This window comes from Lactuca sativa, chromosome 2, assembly GCF_002870075.4.
Source record: "Lactuca sativa cultivar Salinas chromosome 2, Lsat_Salinas_v11, whole genome shotgun sequence".
Lineage (NCBI taxonomy): Eukaryota > Viridiplantae > Streptophyta > Magnoliopsida > Asterales > Asteraceae > Lactuca > Lactuca sativa.
In genome coordinates, this window is record NC_056624.2 from 211,084,995 (window position 1) to 211,101,797 (window position 16,803).

A 16,803-nucleotide genomic window follows, 5' to 3' on the forward strand; every position below is an offset into this window, starting at 1 on the left:
TTTCATTAAAAATAATACATTCATCTTTGGCCATTACAAGTTCTCGTTCTAACGATTCAATCTTAAGCTACGGTCTTCAAATTGTAGTTTAAGTCAGCTCAACTCACTATCCAACTTCTAACTAACTTTTAAGGAAGATTCATCTCCCTATACTAATAAAGGAATAGTTTTTTGGCCATGTGTAACCATGTTAGGCATTGTAATTAATATCATGACACTTGTCAATCTATTGGCACTTGTAATTAATATCATGACACTTGTCAATCTAATAATTCTCCATTTCAAATTTCAAATTTCAAAATTTAAATCACATTTTAATTACATAAAATTAATAATATTAGAATAAAAATAAAATAAAATTTATACCAATTATAATAAAATATAATTTATACAAATTATAAGATAATATATTTTACGTATTTATTTGAATCAACGATTATAATTTTATATATAACTAAAAAAATATCTTTTAATTAATAAGTTATTTAAAATTATTAATTAATAGTTTTGAGTTTTTACTTAAAAAATTTAATTAATTTTTTAACTGTGGTTCCCACGAGTTATAAACTAGTATGCTTTATAAATAACTGTCATATCTAATTGTATTTGAGTTAGATAAGATTCACATACAGATAAATCAAAGTTATTGTTAGTGGACATAGATCTTACCTGTTGGATATTGCTTCACCCAGGTGGATTGTTAGATGTCATGTAGTAGTAATGTGGTTCATCATCTTCCGAACTCGACAACCAATAACCTTTATCACACTCAGTTGTTTGTCTATCCACCATAAACAAGTTTCTCCCTGTATTTCCTTCATCCTCATCACCTGATAACGAATAGCCATCAACATTTCGCGAAACAGTGGTGAAAAAAAGCTTTTCGCTCTCTGCTAGTTCATGATCGCGTTGAGCATAATAAGCAGTGTCTTTCACCTTTGGTTTTGGAGGTTCATCAGCCAAGCAGTCCTTTGCAAGACCACATTTGTGACATACAATCTTTGGTTTGGTTGGTTCTGGAACTTCTTGAGGTTCCGACATTCAATTCAGAATGTTGGGTCGATAGGCAGTTGGGTTTTCAGTTGGCTTAGGATAAGGTTGAGGGTTACTTTTGTGAGGAGTTTGATAGCGGTTGTGGTATGGTTTTTTATTGGGATTCCATAGTCGTTTATATTTCATTGAGAGAAATGCGAACTCTTGTTAGAAACGAAGTTCAAAAACAGCGGCTTCTGGATCAATGTTATCTTTACAATCTGTCAAATGTCATTTGATGGTTATTTTGAATTTTTTTTTTTCACATGTCATTTTATGAGTTTTTCTATTTTATTAAATTTCATATAATATTTAATATAATACTTATAAATATAGTAATAAATTAATATCAATTTCATTAATGAACTTAGGTTTTAATTTCAAAATTCTCAAAATTAAAGCTTATTAGTTTCTTTTATTTATTTAAATTAGTATTTGTTTAAATTTAAAACATAAAAAACATTTCTATTATAATAACTCAAAATTTTTCTTATTTTCTTATAAATTTAAAATTCTCAAATATTTTGACATTTTAATTTAACTTTTTTTTAAATCAACCAATATAATAGATAGATTTTACAACTAGTGTACTAATATTTTCGAACTTTTTCTTAAAAGTTACTAAAAGATGTGTGTCAAACATAGCGATAAACTTTGCTTACAGAGCGTTTACATCCAAATTTAGATTTCTTTTGTTATAAAATCATATAAGATATAACTTAGCGATGTTTCCTTCTTTGTATTAAGTGGAGAAGATGTTGTTCAGACAATTATGTTTAAAATTAAGTCATGTCGTCGTTTGTTAAGTCAAAGAATTGAATTAACTACTACTGCAGTACATATGCAAACGTCTTAGAGTTACTCCCCTGACTCTAAAAAACGAGAGGTTTAAATTAGAACGAATACTAGGGACTAATCCAAAATAAATAATTATATCAAGAGTACTCCTCGAAATATCGACGTTCACCGTTGAATTATCAACATCACTGGAACAGTTTGCGGGTGCAATGGAGCCGGCGGTGGTGAAATTGAAGGCTATTGAAGCAACACCGGAGACATTCAAAGATTTCGGACAAGTGATTCAGGCGTCGCCGGACGGCGACGAGTTCGGTCCTCACGATGCTCAACTCGACCTCTCCCAAGGCACTCCTAGGTACACATCTCTTCTCTCTGCCAATTCTAGGGTTTTCTTTCCATTTCGAACATCGATCAGTAGTACTACGTGATTCCTTCCTTCCTTACTAGAATTTGAATTTGCTTTTCCGATTTATAAAACTAGAAATTAAATTTACAGGTTCTACATCATGAACCTTGAAGCTCGGCCCCTAAAATTCTCGACAATAACACATCATGCTAGTGTGACCCAGTGCTTGGGTTCAATCGGCGGTGGTGTTTGGTATCTCGGAGTTGCAAAGTCATCCATAGTCGATCCAAATGTTGAATTACACAACAAGAGTCCAAACGTTTTGCAATCACGAAGTGGTCACTTCTTTGTACCTCCCGCCGTTGACGGTGTTCACGTCTTCAAAATCACCGGTCCAAAATTCCTGAAGCTTCACCGGGGAACTTGGCATGCCGGTCCTTTGTTTAAGCCGGATTCCATGGATTTCTACAATCTTGAACTCACCAATACTAATGTAAGTATATATGCAACTACTTCTTGACTTTTATCTATGTGAAATCACAAATTTTAATTCGCATTCGTGTGATTGTGTTTTGTGCAGGTGGTGGATCATACAACCCATGATTTCAAGAAGGAAAACGCAACTGTATTTGTGATAGATGATGAGTAGACAATTTGATTTGATTTGTATGAAATATGTATGAATACTCGGCTTTTCTTAAAGCAAACAGTATAACAAAATAAGAATGAAAACAAAACATACAAATTTATAATGAAACAAATCCTAGTTTTTACTTATCTTCACTCGAAACACCACCTACACCCACCCCTTTCGCAAGACTAACATACTTCAACACAAGTTCCTTATAACCATCTAACAAATCCTCCACGTCACCAATTGTCAAATCACCCGCTTCCGAATACAAATACGGAAAATTCCGAAACTCTTCGATTCCATTTCCATCTTTTACAATCATATCAGCCCCTTTATTCTCCAAATCTGAAACCGATAAGTTCTTTTTCACCGATGATACTTCCTTTTCTTTTTCATTTTCCTTTTCGGTTGTCGATTCGCTATTCTCAGATGACATACTTTGACCAATGTTTTGACTGGTAGTGTAATCGGTGGATAGGCCATGAATAAGTGCTTGAGCGGATTCCATATTCTTCTGAAACTCAGTTTCATCCATGGAAAGCGCTTTGGCATCTATGTTTGTAACAAAGGCTTCAGCAGACAACATGTTTGTAAAGAAATAAGCCGCTTCTCCAACTAGTCTGGATTCACGTCTGAATCGTTGAATATACAACAAATTGGAATGCAATTGAGGAGGGTTTGCTTTTATGGTAACATAGATTAAAACCGGGAGAAACTCATCCGCTCCAGGAGGGTTTTCATTAGCAGCAACCGAAGCATTAAGCAGCAAGTTGCTAATAACTTTACAGCAACTAAGTATGCAAACAAGTTTATCTCGTGGAGCTTTATAGATATTGATTTTTTGAAGCTCCTTTTGAGCGAGGATCCACGAGGTTTCGTTTTGGTATGTTGGTTGGATATCTAAGTGTTCGGGTTTGATGAATTGTTGGAGAAGAGATAATTTTTGGTGGAGATTTTCATCTTGTTTGATGTCGTGTTGGTGTGAGGCGAAGACACGGGGGAATAATTTTGTCATGATGTATTTTTCAAGGCCTTCGCCTGCGCTGTCTAGTTCTTCTTCTGACCCGGTTGACCACAGCGGGTGGGCCCGGAAAGAGGCTTCCATGTTGGCGAGGAATTGTTGTACGGATGTGCTGTCGGTTTCGGGATCTGGAGGTGTGTTTGAGATTGATACGATGAAGGTTTTGATGGCTCTTACAAATTCGGCGGCTGATGGGTGTCGCATGCGTTCCAGGAAGTCGTGCCATGTCAGCGGTGCTGTTGAGGAACTGAATGGTTCGCTGTTCTCCATGGATTTGGTCTGTACACCTTAAGACCTTTGGGATTTTTTTTTTCTGTGGCTTCTCCTGAAACCAGAATAGCAACCTCATAATTAACTATCTGATTATCATTACACAAGCTTTACTGTTTTAGTAACCTATTCTGCTTTAGAGAACATACTTCTAAAGAAAACTTTTATTTTAGACCAAATAGTGTTACTGGTTCATATAGGTAAACTAACAAATCTGACCATGAGTATGTCCTTGTACTACAAAACTTTAGAAAGTCTTATATAGTTCTTTAATATCATAAAACTACAAAACAATTATCAAAAATACTAAAACCTGTAGAGAGCAAATTGTCTTAAGATCCTAGGAGACACAATCAAATTCTGCTAGTTACTGCTTAACAACCAAAGGAACGATGAGATTGAAACCTATACTACTATTAAGTACCAAATCCCAAACAGAGAAAGAGACACACTATCTCTTGCGAGGCCAGATGGATCGTCTTTAAATTGATTAACATGAATATTTAGAATTCCAAAAAAACACTTTAATTACCTGAAAAATAGCTAACCTGACTACAATTCGTATAAATTTAATTGCATTAGCTTTAGCATATCAAAACATTAACACAGTTCAGATCAATGTAATTTTGGCTCACTTTCCTCGGAAAGTCAGAGAGTAACGATATGGATATTACAGCCAGCACCTACAATATAACTACGCATACGACGAATTACAGTAAATGTATGGGCAATCTCTGAATCTCGAACAACAGTGTGGTATCATACGAAGTATACATCTAATCGTGCAACAAAATTTTATCAAAAGCAAATTACTGATGATGCAATAGTCAAAATACCTGGTGATTAGCGACTGAAGACGCTCTGAGACATAAGCAGGATTTAGATCCCAATTCCAAAACCCTAACAAGCGTTCAGAGTCAAGAAGGAAAACATCAAACCCAAGTAGGATCCATCGAATCGCAGATGTTGATGAATGTATATTTTCAAGATAGCCCCTCTCCTTCAAATCTTTTCATTAGTGTCCGCGTTTTATGCATTGTAAATCTTTTTTTTTTTTTTCTATAGTGTATGAGAGTGATTCTTAAATTCATTTATTGTTTTTTTTTAACTTAATAAGCTAAAATGATGTTTATGTTGTTTAAAAATCATTTCCAAATGACTTTTTAGCTGGGCAAAAAATGGAAGTTAAAAAGTCACAAAAATTTGGTTTTTCGGTTGTTTAATGACTTTTTGATCAATTTACCTCTATACAAAACTAAGTCAAACACTTTTTAAAACTATTTTGTAGCAGTGTTCGTTTGGATGGATCGGTTTGATCCGATCCAATTAAGTAATCCAAATTGATTTCGGTTTTCAAAATATGGATCCGAATTATCCAAACTATATTCAAATCTAATCCGATCCAATCCAATTACAATTCGGTTGGATCGGTTTTGTACTTCGGTTTTCAAAAGTCAGGAAAATTTAAAACAACATATAATTATAATATTATCCTATTTTTAATGAAGAAGCAAAAATAAATTATTTAATTGTGATTTAAAATTTATAAACAACTAGTAAGAAAGTATATTATAATTTAGTATTTAATAGATAAAAAACTTTTGAGAGAAAATGCATATTAAATTGTTTACTATGTGAAACTTTTTGAACTTTTTTGAAAAAAAAATAATTATAAAAATAATAAATAATTATAGATATAATAAAAATAAATAAATAATAAACTATTATTCGGTTTTTTTGGAATATTCGGTTCTTATTTCATAAACTAAAACCAATCCGAAATCCAAAATAATAATTCGGTTTTGGTGAAATCCAATCCAAAAATCCGAATATCCGAACCAAATAGTTCAATCCAAATTGTCCAATTGGACAATTTGATTTTATCCACATAATGAACAACCCTACTAATTTGATGATTTTTTTAGTTTTTCCCACCACAAAAATTATTTCAACCACTTTTTAAAAACTTCTTTTCTAAAAAGTGATAAGGCAATAAAAACTTTTCTCAAAATCACTTTTAAGATTAAAAAACACTCCCAAACAACGACAACATATATGTATAAAATATAAGGAAAATTTGTTAAATAACCAAAATATGAAATGGGTTTAAAAAATATGACCAGCAAAAATTGATTTTCATAAATGACTAAGGTTTTCGCAAAGACAAGTTCTACGGAACTCGTTTATGCTCTGTAGAACTCGTTTATGCTCTGTGGAAGCTTAAGTTCTCTGAAAGGGCAAGGGTATAATCATAAAACTACATAGATAAAATTTAAAAAAGAAAGGGATTTCCACAGAGAATTATTAATTCCGCAGAGGTCGTACCTATTTCCGCAGAGACCTTTGCGGATCTGTTAGACGTCATAAATGCTTCTTAACCACTCCAGCTACCATTTCCACAGAGAATTAATAATTCTACAGAGACCTGCTTTGCGGACCGGTTCCGTCAGACGTTAGATTTTTGTCTTTTTGCACACGTGTCCAATTGTACGAAACAAAAAACTATTTCCGTAGAGGTGGAGTAGTTCCGCAGAGCCCGTCTCTACAGAAATCTTGGACATTTTATGAAAATCAGTTTTTGTTGGTCATATTTTTCAAATGCATTTCATATTTTGATTATTTGACAAATTTTCCCTAAAATATTTAAATATTTCCATTTAATTTTATTTTAATAGAATTTGCTAAATTTTAGAAAAAGTTTAGGCTACATTAAAAAACAATAAACATTAATTTAACGCTGTAGAGTGTTGAAAAACATGTTTTTTTTAATTAGAAAAAAAAAATCAATTGACTTTAAATAAACATAAATTTTGCAATTTAGAATTCATTTATTCATTTATGTAATATTTAACAAAGTGATTCTTGAAGCACATAGAGATGTATCGTGCATTCGTAGTTATTGTGAATGAGATATTGAGTTTTCAATTAAGGTATCCGGATCGGATGGTGGAACTTAAAATGAAAAATTAAGTTGTCTCATAAAGGATCTCTTTTAATCTAATTGAATGGTAAAGGTTCATATGCGATCGAGCACCACACATTCATGTGTGTGGCCATGGTTGGGGACCCACATTATGTATATGTGAGTGTTGTATGTAGATGCCCTCTGATAAGGAGTGAAGTATGGACGCCATTATATCAACCATTGTAAGACCTGATGTCCAGCCCGTGTGATAGTGCAAGTAGCCAAACGTTTCAACGGATTTGGCGGTTCTGCGTGATCTATTTCCAGTCCTTTGGGAAGAGTGACATTTACATGGCTATTTCCTACCGCTTTCTTTAGGAGGGAAACATGAAAAACTGGATGAATTTTGGCCTCGGGAGAGGTTGAAGCTTGTAAGCCACCTGTCCGATTATGTGGGTGATAAGGAAAGGCCCATAAAAACATGGTGCAAGCTTCTGATTGATTCTTCTAACTACTGATTGTTGTTTGTGGGGGCGAAGCTTTAGGAAAACCCAATCGCCCACATATAATTCTTCATCCCTACGGTGTTTGTCTGCCGGTTTTTTTCATCCACTCCTGGACTCGAGTGAGATGATACTTAAGTTGCTTAAGTGCTTTGTCCCTATCAATGAGTTCTCGTGCCACTGCCTCGCATTCGATCTCACCCGGAACAAATTGGAAGATAGTAGGAGGGGGTCTTCCATACACAATCTCAAAAGGGGTGGTCTTTGTAGAGACATGGAAAGTGGTGTAGTGCCAATACTCGGCCCATGACAGCCAGAAGGACCATATTTTGGGCTGCTCAGAGGCAAAACAACGAAGATATGTCTCAAGACTTTGGTTAACAACCTCTGTTTGGCCATCGGTCTCGGGGTGGTAAGCCGAGCTAAGTTTGAGTTTACTCCCTTGTAGTGAGAAAATCTCTTTCCAGAAGGTTCTTAGAAAAAGAGGATCCCGGTCACTAAGAACAGTTTTTGGAAGATCGTGGAGTCGGATAATTTCTCGTAAAAACACCTCAACAAGAGTCCGAACACAAAAAGGGAAGTTCCAAGGGAATGAAATGACAGTATTTGGAAAGGCAGTCAACGACTACAAGGATAACCTTATAGCCCTTGGACTTAGGCAGGCCCGTGATGAAATCAAGTGATATGTCCTCCCAAACACGATTAGGAATAGGAAGAGGTTGGAGTAGACCGTTAGGGTATAAAGTAGAGGACTTGTATCTTTGGCAAGTGTCACACGAGCGGATAAATTGTTTGATTGACTTGGTCATTCCACACCAATATAGTTGTGAAGCTATTCGGCGATAAGTCCTGTAAAATCCTGAATGGCCTCTAATCAGGGTGTTATGGAATTCTTCTAGCAGTTTTGAGATCCACGGGGAGTGAGCGGAGATGACCAAACGGTTTTTGTGAAGCAATTTACCATTGATAAGGGCAAAATCGGCTTTGAGGAAGGGTCCTTGTGAAGAGCCTGAATAATTTTTTGAAGTTTTTGGTCCATTTCGATACCCTCAAGAAGGTTGTTTCCATCAAGCCATTTGGGGGAAGAGATCATGGTGTGAAACTCACCTTCAGGGATTCGAGAGAGGGCATCAGCAGGCCGATGTTCTTTCCCTGGTTTATAGTTAATTGAAAATTCATAACCGAGTAATTTGGTGATCCAATTTTGTTGGTCAGTTGTAGGTATCCTTTGATCTAAGAGAATTTTAAGGCTCTTCTGATATGTAGATATCGTGAATGGTCTCCCTAACAAGTACGGCCTCCAGTGTTGAATGGCTAGAACAAGAGCCATGATATCCTTATCATATGCTGATTTTCTTAGATTCTTGTCGGACAGGGCCTTACTATGCAATGGGTCATCTCGATTGCATAAGGACCACTCCAAGTCCTCGTCTAGAAGCGTCATATTCTATCTCAAAGGGTAGGGTGAAATTAGGTAATGCAAGGACTGGTGCAAAGACCATTGCTTTCTTAAGGCTTTCAAAAGCCTCTTGAGCCGATTGTCCCCAAACGAAGTTATCTTTCTTGGTGAGATCATTGAAGGGTCTAGCTATCTTGCCATAACCTTCTATGAATTTTCGGTAGTAACCGGTTAGGCCTAAGAATCCACGGACAACCTTGACTGGTGGATCCACCGCCGGAGGAGGGATGTGACCCGGAGAACTCAACATCCAAGTTGATTGGTGGTTGTGGAGTGGGTTCCTTTGTTTGAGATTGGATCATTTTTTCCATTCGTTCCATGGATTTTGGTATTTTGTCCAGTAAGAGCTTCATCCCATTGACTTGGGAAGTAAGTTGCTCAAGCTTTTCTTCTTGAGCATCAGCTCTTGCTTGTAATCTGGTGGTAATTGTAGCTTCCGGTATCATCATTGTTGTGTAAACCTGACAATGGAACCAATTGATAAGGAGTGAACCAAATGAAAGGAACAATATGATGACTGAATATACTCTTGCTTAATGATTCAAATAAACCAAAGAAATCAGACAAACGATTCCCTCAAGAATGTTTGTTGCCCAAGCTAAAAGCCGATAGAACAATCTCAAAACATAAAAATGAACATGAAAAGATAAAAGGAGATTCCCTCCACTAAATAGTAACAAACGACATTCTCTTTCTTCAGTCCATAACACCACTAGAGCCTGTAGCCAATCAGGTGCCTTTATTGTGATTTCTCCCCTTGTAAACTCTCCAAATTGGGGGCTTGTTAGGAGCATCTGCATTGAGTATGTCATGGGTTTGGGCCTAGACTAGTGTTATCATGATTCTTATCACCCTCTATACATACATAACTAACTGGACTACTTGGTAGTTTGAGTTAACTTTTAAAGTTGTTTGGTAGCTCGAATTGTCTGTGCTAACTTGTTGAAACTACTTTGTCAAGTTTACCCATATCTGATGTTAAATTTGTCCAATTTAGTTACCACCATGAATTAATTTTATTTTTCAAGTATATTTTTAAGTTTGTTAAATCTCAATTTTAGTTTGTTTTAATTAGGTTAAAAAAACATTTACTTTCGAAACTAGCAATGACAGATTCATGTTGACTTCTTTACTATAAAGTGGGAGTTATTCTCATTGCAGTAGATATATTATAAAAGATAGACAATAGACTGTAGACATGTTAGAATGTATATACCCTAGACAAGTTAGAATGTATAAAAACAAAGAACAAACCCACAACACATAAACAATCAAAGAACATGTTCATATTCAAGTGATATGTTAATACAAGTTTGTTCCAAATATGGTAGTACTCTAGGAAACAAATGTAAACAAATGTAATGTAGCAAATATGTTTCAAAGGAATCATTCTCCAACATAAGTCTAATCCATTATTGTTTCATTCTCATTCTATGTTTTCTCTTTCCTTTGTAATTAATAGTTTTTCTTTTTACTTTGGAAGATGTGTAACGAATTAAAGAATAGTTTTCTAAAAAGATTAAAAACATATTTAATACTTTTTAAACAATTTCGTCTATGTTTTTATAACGCATACTATCTTTGCGCTTCTTTGTCTTACCCGCCAAAGCCATGTGTAACTTCGGTGATTTTAATAAAATTTTCATTGCATCCTCCATAAGAAAAATCATTCTTCATATTAAACTTCTCTAATTTGTACTTCCCAACTTTAACCGTTCCACTTGTAGATGTCATTTACCTATTTGTTTCAAAATTTGCCTCTCTTAGGACTCTTATCAAACACCTTGTGTGCAGACCACAAAATACCACCTAAATACCTCAAATATGTGCTCTACCACCCAAATTTGATATTAAGGTCTGATACCAATTGTATTCTAGCAGAAAACATAGAATTGACAACAACTAACCTGGTTTAGTAAGATTTCCGTTTTTTCCCTTTGACCCAAAAAAACAAACAATAACAATACCCAAGCAAGATTTATGTGTTTCAGCAAGCTTGCCTACATCCACAACAGAAGAGAGAGCCTTTTGTACTAGGTTAAGAGATTAACCTCACTTTTCCCTCTACAATACGTAATAATTTTTTTAACCTTATCTCTCTTCATTGAGAATTACACAACAAAGGATACATATGCCTTTTAACTTGGGTCAGTAACTTAAATTACTGAACTGACTCAAGCTTACTCAAGCTCAAGCTTATCAAGCAGACCACTTGGGTTGATCACTTGAGTTGACTACTAACATCACTCTTCTTCTCCCCCACTTGCTAACAATTTACTAGTGAAACACCATTTCCAAAGATAGGTGAGAACTTAGGTATTGGCAGGGCCGACCCAATAGGGTGGGCAAGTTAGGTGACGGCCCCGGGCCTCACAACGATTTGGGGCCCTAAAATTAATTTATTTCCATATATATATATATATATATATATATATATATATATATATATATATATATATATATATATATTTTATAAACTTATTTACAAAGGTTTCAGTTGTTGAGATGGTTATGAGCCTGTTGTTTAGGCGCTTCACATTCAATTGGTGTTGGTTCGAATTTGTTAAATCAACTTTTTTTAATCTGATCCTATGCATTTTCTCTATTTCTTACATTTTTTATTATTCAATTGGGCCCCTTTTTTTATAATAATCAGAGAGTATTTTTATAATTCTTTTTTATGTATTTTTTAACACTTTTAAGAGGGATATATACAGTAAAGTCCCAATATTTTCATCGATTTGACAAGAAAGTCCTAAACTTTATTTTTTTGACAATAAAGTCCAAATTACCGGCAGTTTTTGACACTTTTACCATTTTTTCCCGGTTAGCCGGTAATTAGGACTTTTTTGTCAACAAAATAAAAAGAATAGGACTTTCTTGTCAAATCGTCAATTAGGACTTTACTGTCAAAAAAATAAAGTTTAGGACTTTTTTGTCAAATCGTTGAAAATATTGGGACTTTAGTGTATATATAATTTTTTTGGTTAGAAATTTAATGGTATGATACTCTTTAAGCATAAGAGTTATTGAAACCTTCTCTAATCAGCTAGATCCTATTGAAATCCTTTACGTTTGCTTCTTGATAAATCGTTTTTTTAATCTCAACAAACAGACATTGAAAAAAATTGAGATAATCAAGAAAGAAAGAAAGAACCAGGGTTGTGTTGGTTTTTTGCAGTCTCAAAAATGGAGAAATTAGAAACCTAAAAAAACGAAATTGCCCTGGATTTATACAAACACAAACAACACATGTCTAGTCAAAAGGGTGTGAATGTGGAGAAAGGAAAGAATGGCAATTTCGTTTTTTTTTTTTTGGTTTCTTATTTCTCCATTTTTTGAGTTGCAAAAAGTCAACACTACCCTGATTCTTTCTTTCTTTCTTTCTTGATTATCTCAATTTTTTTCAATGTCGGTTTCTTGAGATTAAAAAAACGATTTAACAAGAAGCAAAACGTTAAGGATTTCAATACGATCTAGCAGATTAGTGAAGGTTTCAATAACTCTTATGCTTAAAGAGTATCATACCATTAAATTTCTAACCAAAAAAAGTTATATATACACTAAAGTCCCAATATTTTCAACGATTTGACAAAAAAGTCCTAAACTTTATTTTTTTGACAGTAAAGTCCTAATTGACGATTTGACAAGAAAGTCCTAAACTTTATTTTTTTTGACAAAAAAATCCTAATTACCGGATAACCGAGAAAAAAGGGTAAAAGTGTCAAAAACTGCCGGTAATTTGGACTTTACTGTCAAAAAAATAAAGTTTAGGACTTTCTTGTCAAATCGATGAAAATATTAGACTTTACTGTATATATCCCCTTTTAAGAACTTAATACTTCATTTGATTTTAATGAATTGAAATCCAAATTGTAATATGACCCTTATATTTTTTGGTATTATAAATAAAACAACCAAAAATTATAGAAATACTCTTTTTAACTCTTCTTGATAGTGACAAAACAACCCAAACATATATTTCATTTAAATCTTTGGTATTTTTAGGCCAATTATCAATCATGACTTTTATATATGCAATATTTTATTTTGCTTTTCATATATAATAACTATAGGTTTGTTAACAAAAATCATAATAACCTACTGGTAAGACGGGTTATTCTTCAAATTTAATTCTTTTTTATAGTTTTCATCAATATAAGAAATTCTTTTTGTTTTTTTTTTCAAATACTCCTTTTTGTTTGTTTCCAGGTAACCGTTTTTCAAAATGGTTCCGTTAGATTGTTTGGTTTTTTTAACTCATATTCTTTAAACACATCTGTTTTTTTTACTTTTATATATATATATATATATATATATATATATATATATATATATATATATATATATATATATATATATATATATATATATATATATATAACAAATCCTCCGATACCGGTCTCCATAAACATCATTGTAATATCGTTTGTGATAACTAATTTTTGAAATGACATATTTTTTGTTTTTGCCCCGGACCTCAAATCGTCTTGAAACGACCCTGGGTATTGGCTGATGCGGCCATATCTTATGCGTAACAGTTAAGTTGCAAAACATTTTCCGGTCAATACAAGAGCTTAATTTGTATTTCTTCTTGGGTTAATTGGCTTCAAAACCATTATTAGCTATTTCTTTGTAATTTCTAGCTTTTTGCTAGTTTCGTGTTTAATAAGCTGGTCAAAAAAATTTATTTTTTCTCGGTGTTCATTTCACTTAGAGTTGCTGTTTGCTACTGTTTCTTGACTCAACAGGAACATAATTGTTACCAACCGGTACATCTTCAAAGATCAATACAAAGTGGGGTGATGCCTTTGACACAGAAGGATCGACTTGGTCTTCGATGTGGATGATGCTAATTTCAAACATTTCAAGATTTAATGAAACGAGATCAATCAATTTGTGTTGCCCTTGATGATAGGCAAAGAAGTATTATTAAGAATGAGTGTCAAATTCGATTAAGTGCTTCAATCGATGCTGCGAGATATATTTAAAATGTGCATTACTTTTTTTGGTCACAATGAGTATGAAATGTCGATTTATAAATGAAACTTGTTGGAAATTTTAGGCGTGATACAAAATCGTGGGGAGTCTATCTGAAAGGCTACGTTACAAAATGCTCTCCAAAATCAGAAGGTGGCTCCAAGTATTCAGAAAGAAATTGTTCAGAATTACTAAAGTGACAAACCTCAAAAGAAACAAATTAAATGGCAGTACTTATGCAATACGTTACACATGGAATTGTTAAAGAAAGATTTGTAGGTCTTGTTGATTTGTATGAGAAGACTTCGTTATCTCTTAAATCTGCCATTGAGACTTCATTAACGTACAAATCTATAGTCAAAGGAATACTACAAACTATACAAAACCATCATCTGGATTAATCTTATGATTAAGATTTGCCATGCATAATATACGGAAATTAAAACAATGAAAACGAACAACGATGAACAAAAGTCGAATCCTTCAATAACTATTCATGTTCAAAGCACAAAATTCAAAGAAAAAACACTACACCACCAAAACATAAATTGCATATATAATCCCCGGAAGGTAGCCCAATATCGTCAGCAATAAACAAATCCAGAACTCGATCTGCATATTCAACAATTAAACTCCATTTAATATCAAAACATCATCATCATCGTTTAATTTTTAGATTCTTCTGTAAAACATTCGAAATTCTGAGATGATCGGTAAACAAACTCATAAGATGTTAACATGTAAGGCGAGATCTTGAGCCTCCGATTATGGTGAAATACAATAATTTGGAGACACGAATCATCTCAGAAATTGGAAAATGGAAATTGGAGATTGGAGATGAAAACAAGAGTAATAATTAAGATCACTTACACCACAACCATATCGAAGAAAAACGCCAATAGGAGGCAAGATGATGGCGAGTATAATCTCTACAAACGTTTCAGCCCCCATTTCTTTAATTTGTGATTGATCCTGTTTTTTTATTTTTTGAATTTTGCAGGGAAGCGAAACGAGAGAGATGGAGGGAGGGAGACAGAAATGTAGGTTTTTGAGTTAGATCCAACGGATTTGAAAAAATCAAACAAGTGTGTGTTAGAAACGAAAACAAACTCTCCAATACGTGTCAGCTAAGAATGTTATGAGGTTGCCACGTGGATCACAGTTGTTTTACACGTGGACTTTCACGGGACAGTTGGACATCCTCCGTTTGACCCGCTCGGACGGACATTCGTTGTCGACTTGTCGTTGTCTTACGTTCTTTAACAAGAGATTTACAATTTTGTTTTGAGTAAGTTACAAGAATGGTCCCTATGGTTTAGGTTAATTTGCATGTTTGATTCCTAACTTATTTTTTTAACTCGGAAGGTCTCTATAGTTTGTTTTTGTTATACGTTTGGTCCCTTTCTTACTAAAAGACTATTTTGTCATTGATTTTAAATTTATTTAAATAAACACACCCCCAACTCCATTCCCCTCACCTTACCTTACCTATCTCACTATTTTTCTCTATTTAAATAATAGTCTTTTTAGGTAAAGATAGGGACCAAGCGCGTAACAAAAACAAATACTATGGACCAAACACGTAACAAAAACAAACAGTAAGAACTTTCCGAGTTAAAAAAAAATAGTTAGGGACCAAACGCTTAAATTACCCCAAACCATAGAGACGGTTCATGTAATCTACTCTTTTGTTTTACATCGTTAAGTAAAAATTTGATTGACTTGATTTTTTTCTTAAAAATTAAGTCTGACAATTGGGTTGGGTTTGGATTGACGTATTTGAATACATTGATCAAATCCAACCCATAAAATATATGGGTTGGCGGATTGAAAACTTCAATACGACCCATATAATCCGTTTAAATATATGAGTTCATGAATCAATGGGTCGATTTCAGGTCATAGAGTCGACATGTCATTTTTGGATAATTTTTCACAAGTTAAAGTATACATGCCTCTAAATTAATTAACAATTAGCATCTTACATTGACTAGAATGATTGAGAAATAGAATTCGAATGGACCGAAAACTATATTTGGATTTGAGGTTAGAACGTTAGGCATAACGGATAGTGTGTATTCCATTCATTCATAAATAAAACTTTATTTTTTTAAAATATAATATATATAGTCAGGCATGGTTGTCAAAATCGTGATCCTGATCGTAGGATCGCACGATCCTACGATCCTAGGTATGAAAAACGATCCGGATCGTAAAATGATCGTATTTGTGGTAGGATCGCAGGTAGGATCGTAAGATCGTAGGATCGAGATCCGTTCCGATCCTACCATCCTTTGATTTTTTTTTTTTCGCAAATGAATTTTTTTACCATTTTATGTCTTTTACCCTTTACCAATCTACCGTTTATCATTTTTTATTGTGACTTATGACTAGTATTTTGAAGTTTTTATAACTTTTGAACGAAAAATTAAATGTTTGAAATATTTTTCATGATTAAATATTATAAATTAAAATTATATTCTATTTTATGAGATCTTAGGATCTCGATCCCGATCTTACGATTCCGATCTTGCAAACCCAAAAACGATCCAAGGTAGAATCCCGATCTTGACAACCTTGTAGTCAGGTTGATAGGTTAATCCGCGAACTCAAATATATAACCCAACTCAACCTATGATATAAATGGGTTGGTCAGTCAGAAATCTAAACCCAAACCGAGTTTATTTTCATGTCGGGTTTGTTTCATGTTATGAGTTGGATCAAGAATTGTCTTTCCAACTAAGAATGTTACCTTGTTGTTAACGGTTTATTTTAGTTTAATCTATATTACATTGTATAAATTTAAATGAATACAACATATACAACCCAATGTATTTTTGGTATCGGGGATATAT

At 33.7% G+C, this 16,803-nt stretch overlaps 3 protein-coding genes across 3 annotated transcripts; 1 reads left to right on the forward strand and 2 right to left on the reverse strand.

The window, feature by feature from the left end:
• The first annotated feature begins 1,940 nt into the window (after positions 1-1,940).
• On the forward strand, positions 1,941-2,953 carry LOC111888262 (uncharacterized). Its single transcript, XM_023884401.3, has 3 exons — positions 1,941-2,185; positions 2,327-2,669; positions 2,757-2,953. The coding sequence occupies exons 1-3, from the start codon at positions 2,040-2,042 to the stop codon at positions 2,823-2,825; spliced, it is 558 nt and encodes a 185-aa protein (XP_023740169.1). The 5' UTR covers positions 1,941-2,039; the 3' UTR covers positions 2,826-2,953.
• Positions 2,805-5,113, reverse strand: LOC111888261 (vacuolar protein sorting-associated protein 9A). The gene is made up of 2 exons (XM_023884400.3): positions 4,938-5,113; positions 2,805-4,156 (listed from the first exon to the last, which is right to left on the reverse strand). The coding sequence occupies exon 2, from the start codon at positions 4,099-4,101 to the stop codon at positions 2,947-2,949; it is 1,155 nt and encodes a 384-aa protein (XP_023740168.1). The 5' UTR covers positions 4,102-4,156; positions 4,938-5,113; the 3' UTR covers positions 2,805-2,946.
• A 9,299-nt stretch (positions 5,114-14,412) lies between these two features.
• Positions 14,413-15,187, reverse strand: LOC111888294 (salt stress-induced hydrophobic peptide ESI3). The gene is made up of 2 exons (XM_023884444.3): positions 14,819-15,187; positions 14,413-14,560 (listed from the first exon to the last, which is right to left on the reverse strand). The coding sequence occupies exons 1-2, from the start codon at positions 14,897-14,899 to the stop codon at positions 14,477-14,479; spliced, it is 165 nt and encodes a 54-aa protein (XP_023740212.1). The 5' UTR covers positions 14,900-15,187; the 3' UTR covers positions 14,413-14,476.
• Between the last annotated feature and the right edge of the window lie 1,616 nt (positions 15,188-16,803).

Coding starts and splice junctions, on each gene's coding strand:
- LOC111888262 (XM_023884401.3), top strand. CDS start 2,040: ATGGAGCCGGCGGTGGTGAAATTGAAGGCTATTGAAGCAACACCGGAG. Junction 2,186..2,326: donor CTCTCCCAAGGCACTCCTAG/GTACACATCTCT, acceptor TTAAATTTACAG/GTTCTACATCATGAACCTTG. Junction 2,670..2,756: donor TTGAACTCACCAATACTAAT/GTAAGTATATAT, acceptor TGTTTTGTGCAG/GTGGTGGATCATACAACCCA.
- LOC111888261 (XM_023884400.3), bottom strand. CDS start 4,101: ATGGAGAACAGCGAACCATTCAGTTCCTCAACAGCACCGCTGACATGG.
- LOC111888294 (XM_023884444.3), bottom strand. CDS start 14,899: ATGGGGGCTGAAACGTTTGTAGAGATTATACTCGCCATCATCTTGCCT. Junction 14,561..14,818: donor TTCTTCGATATGGTTGTGGT/GTAAGTGATCTT, acceptor TTGAATATGCAG/ATCGAGTTCTGGATTTGTTT.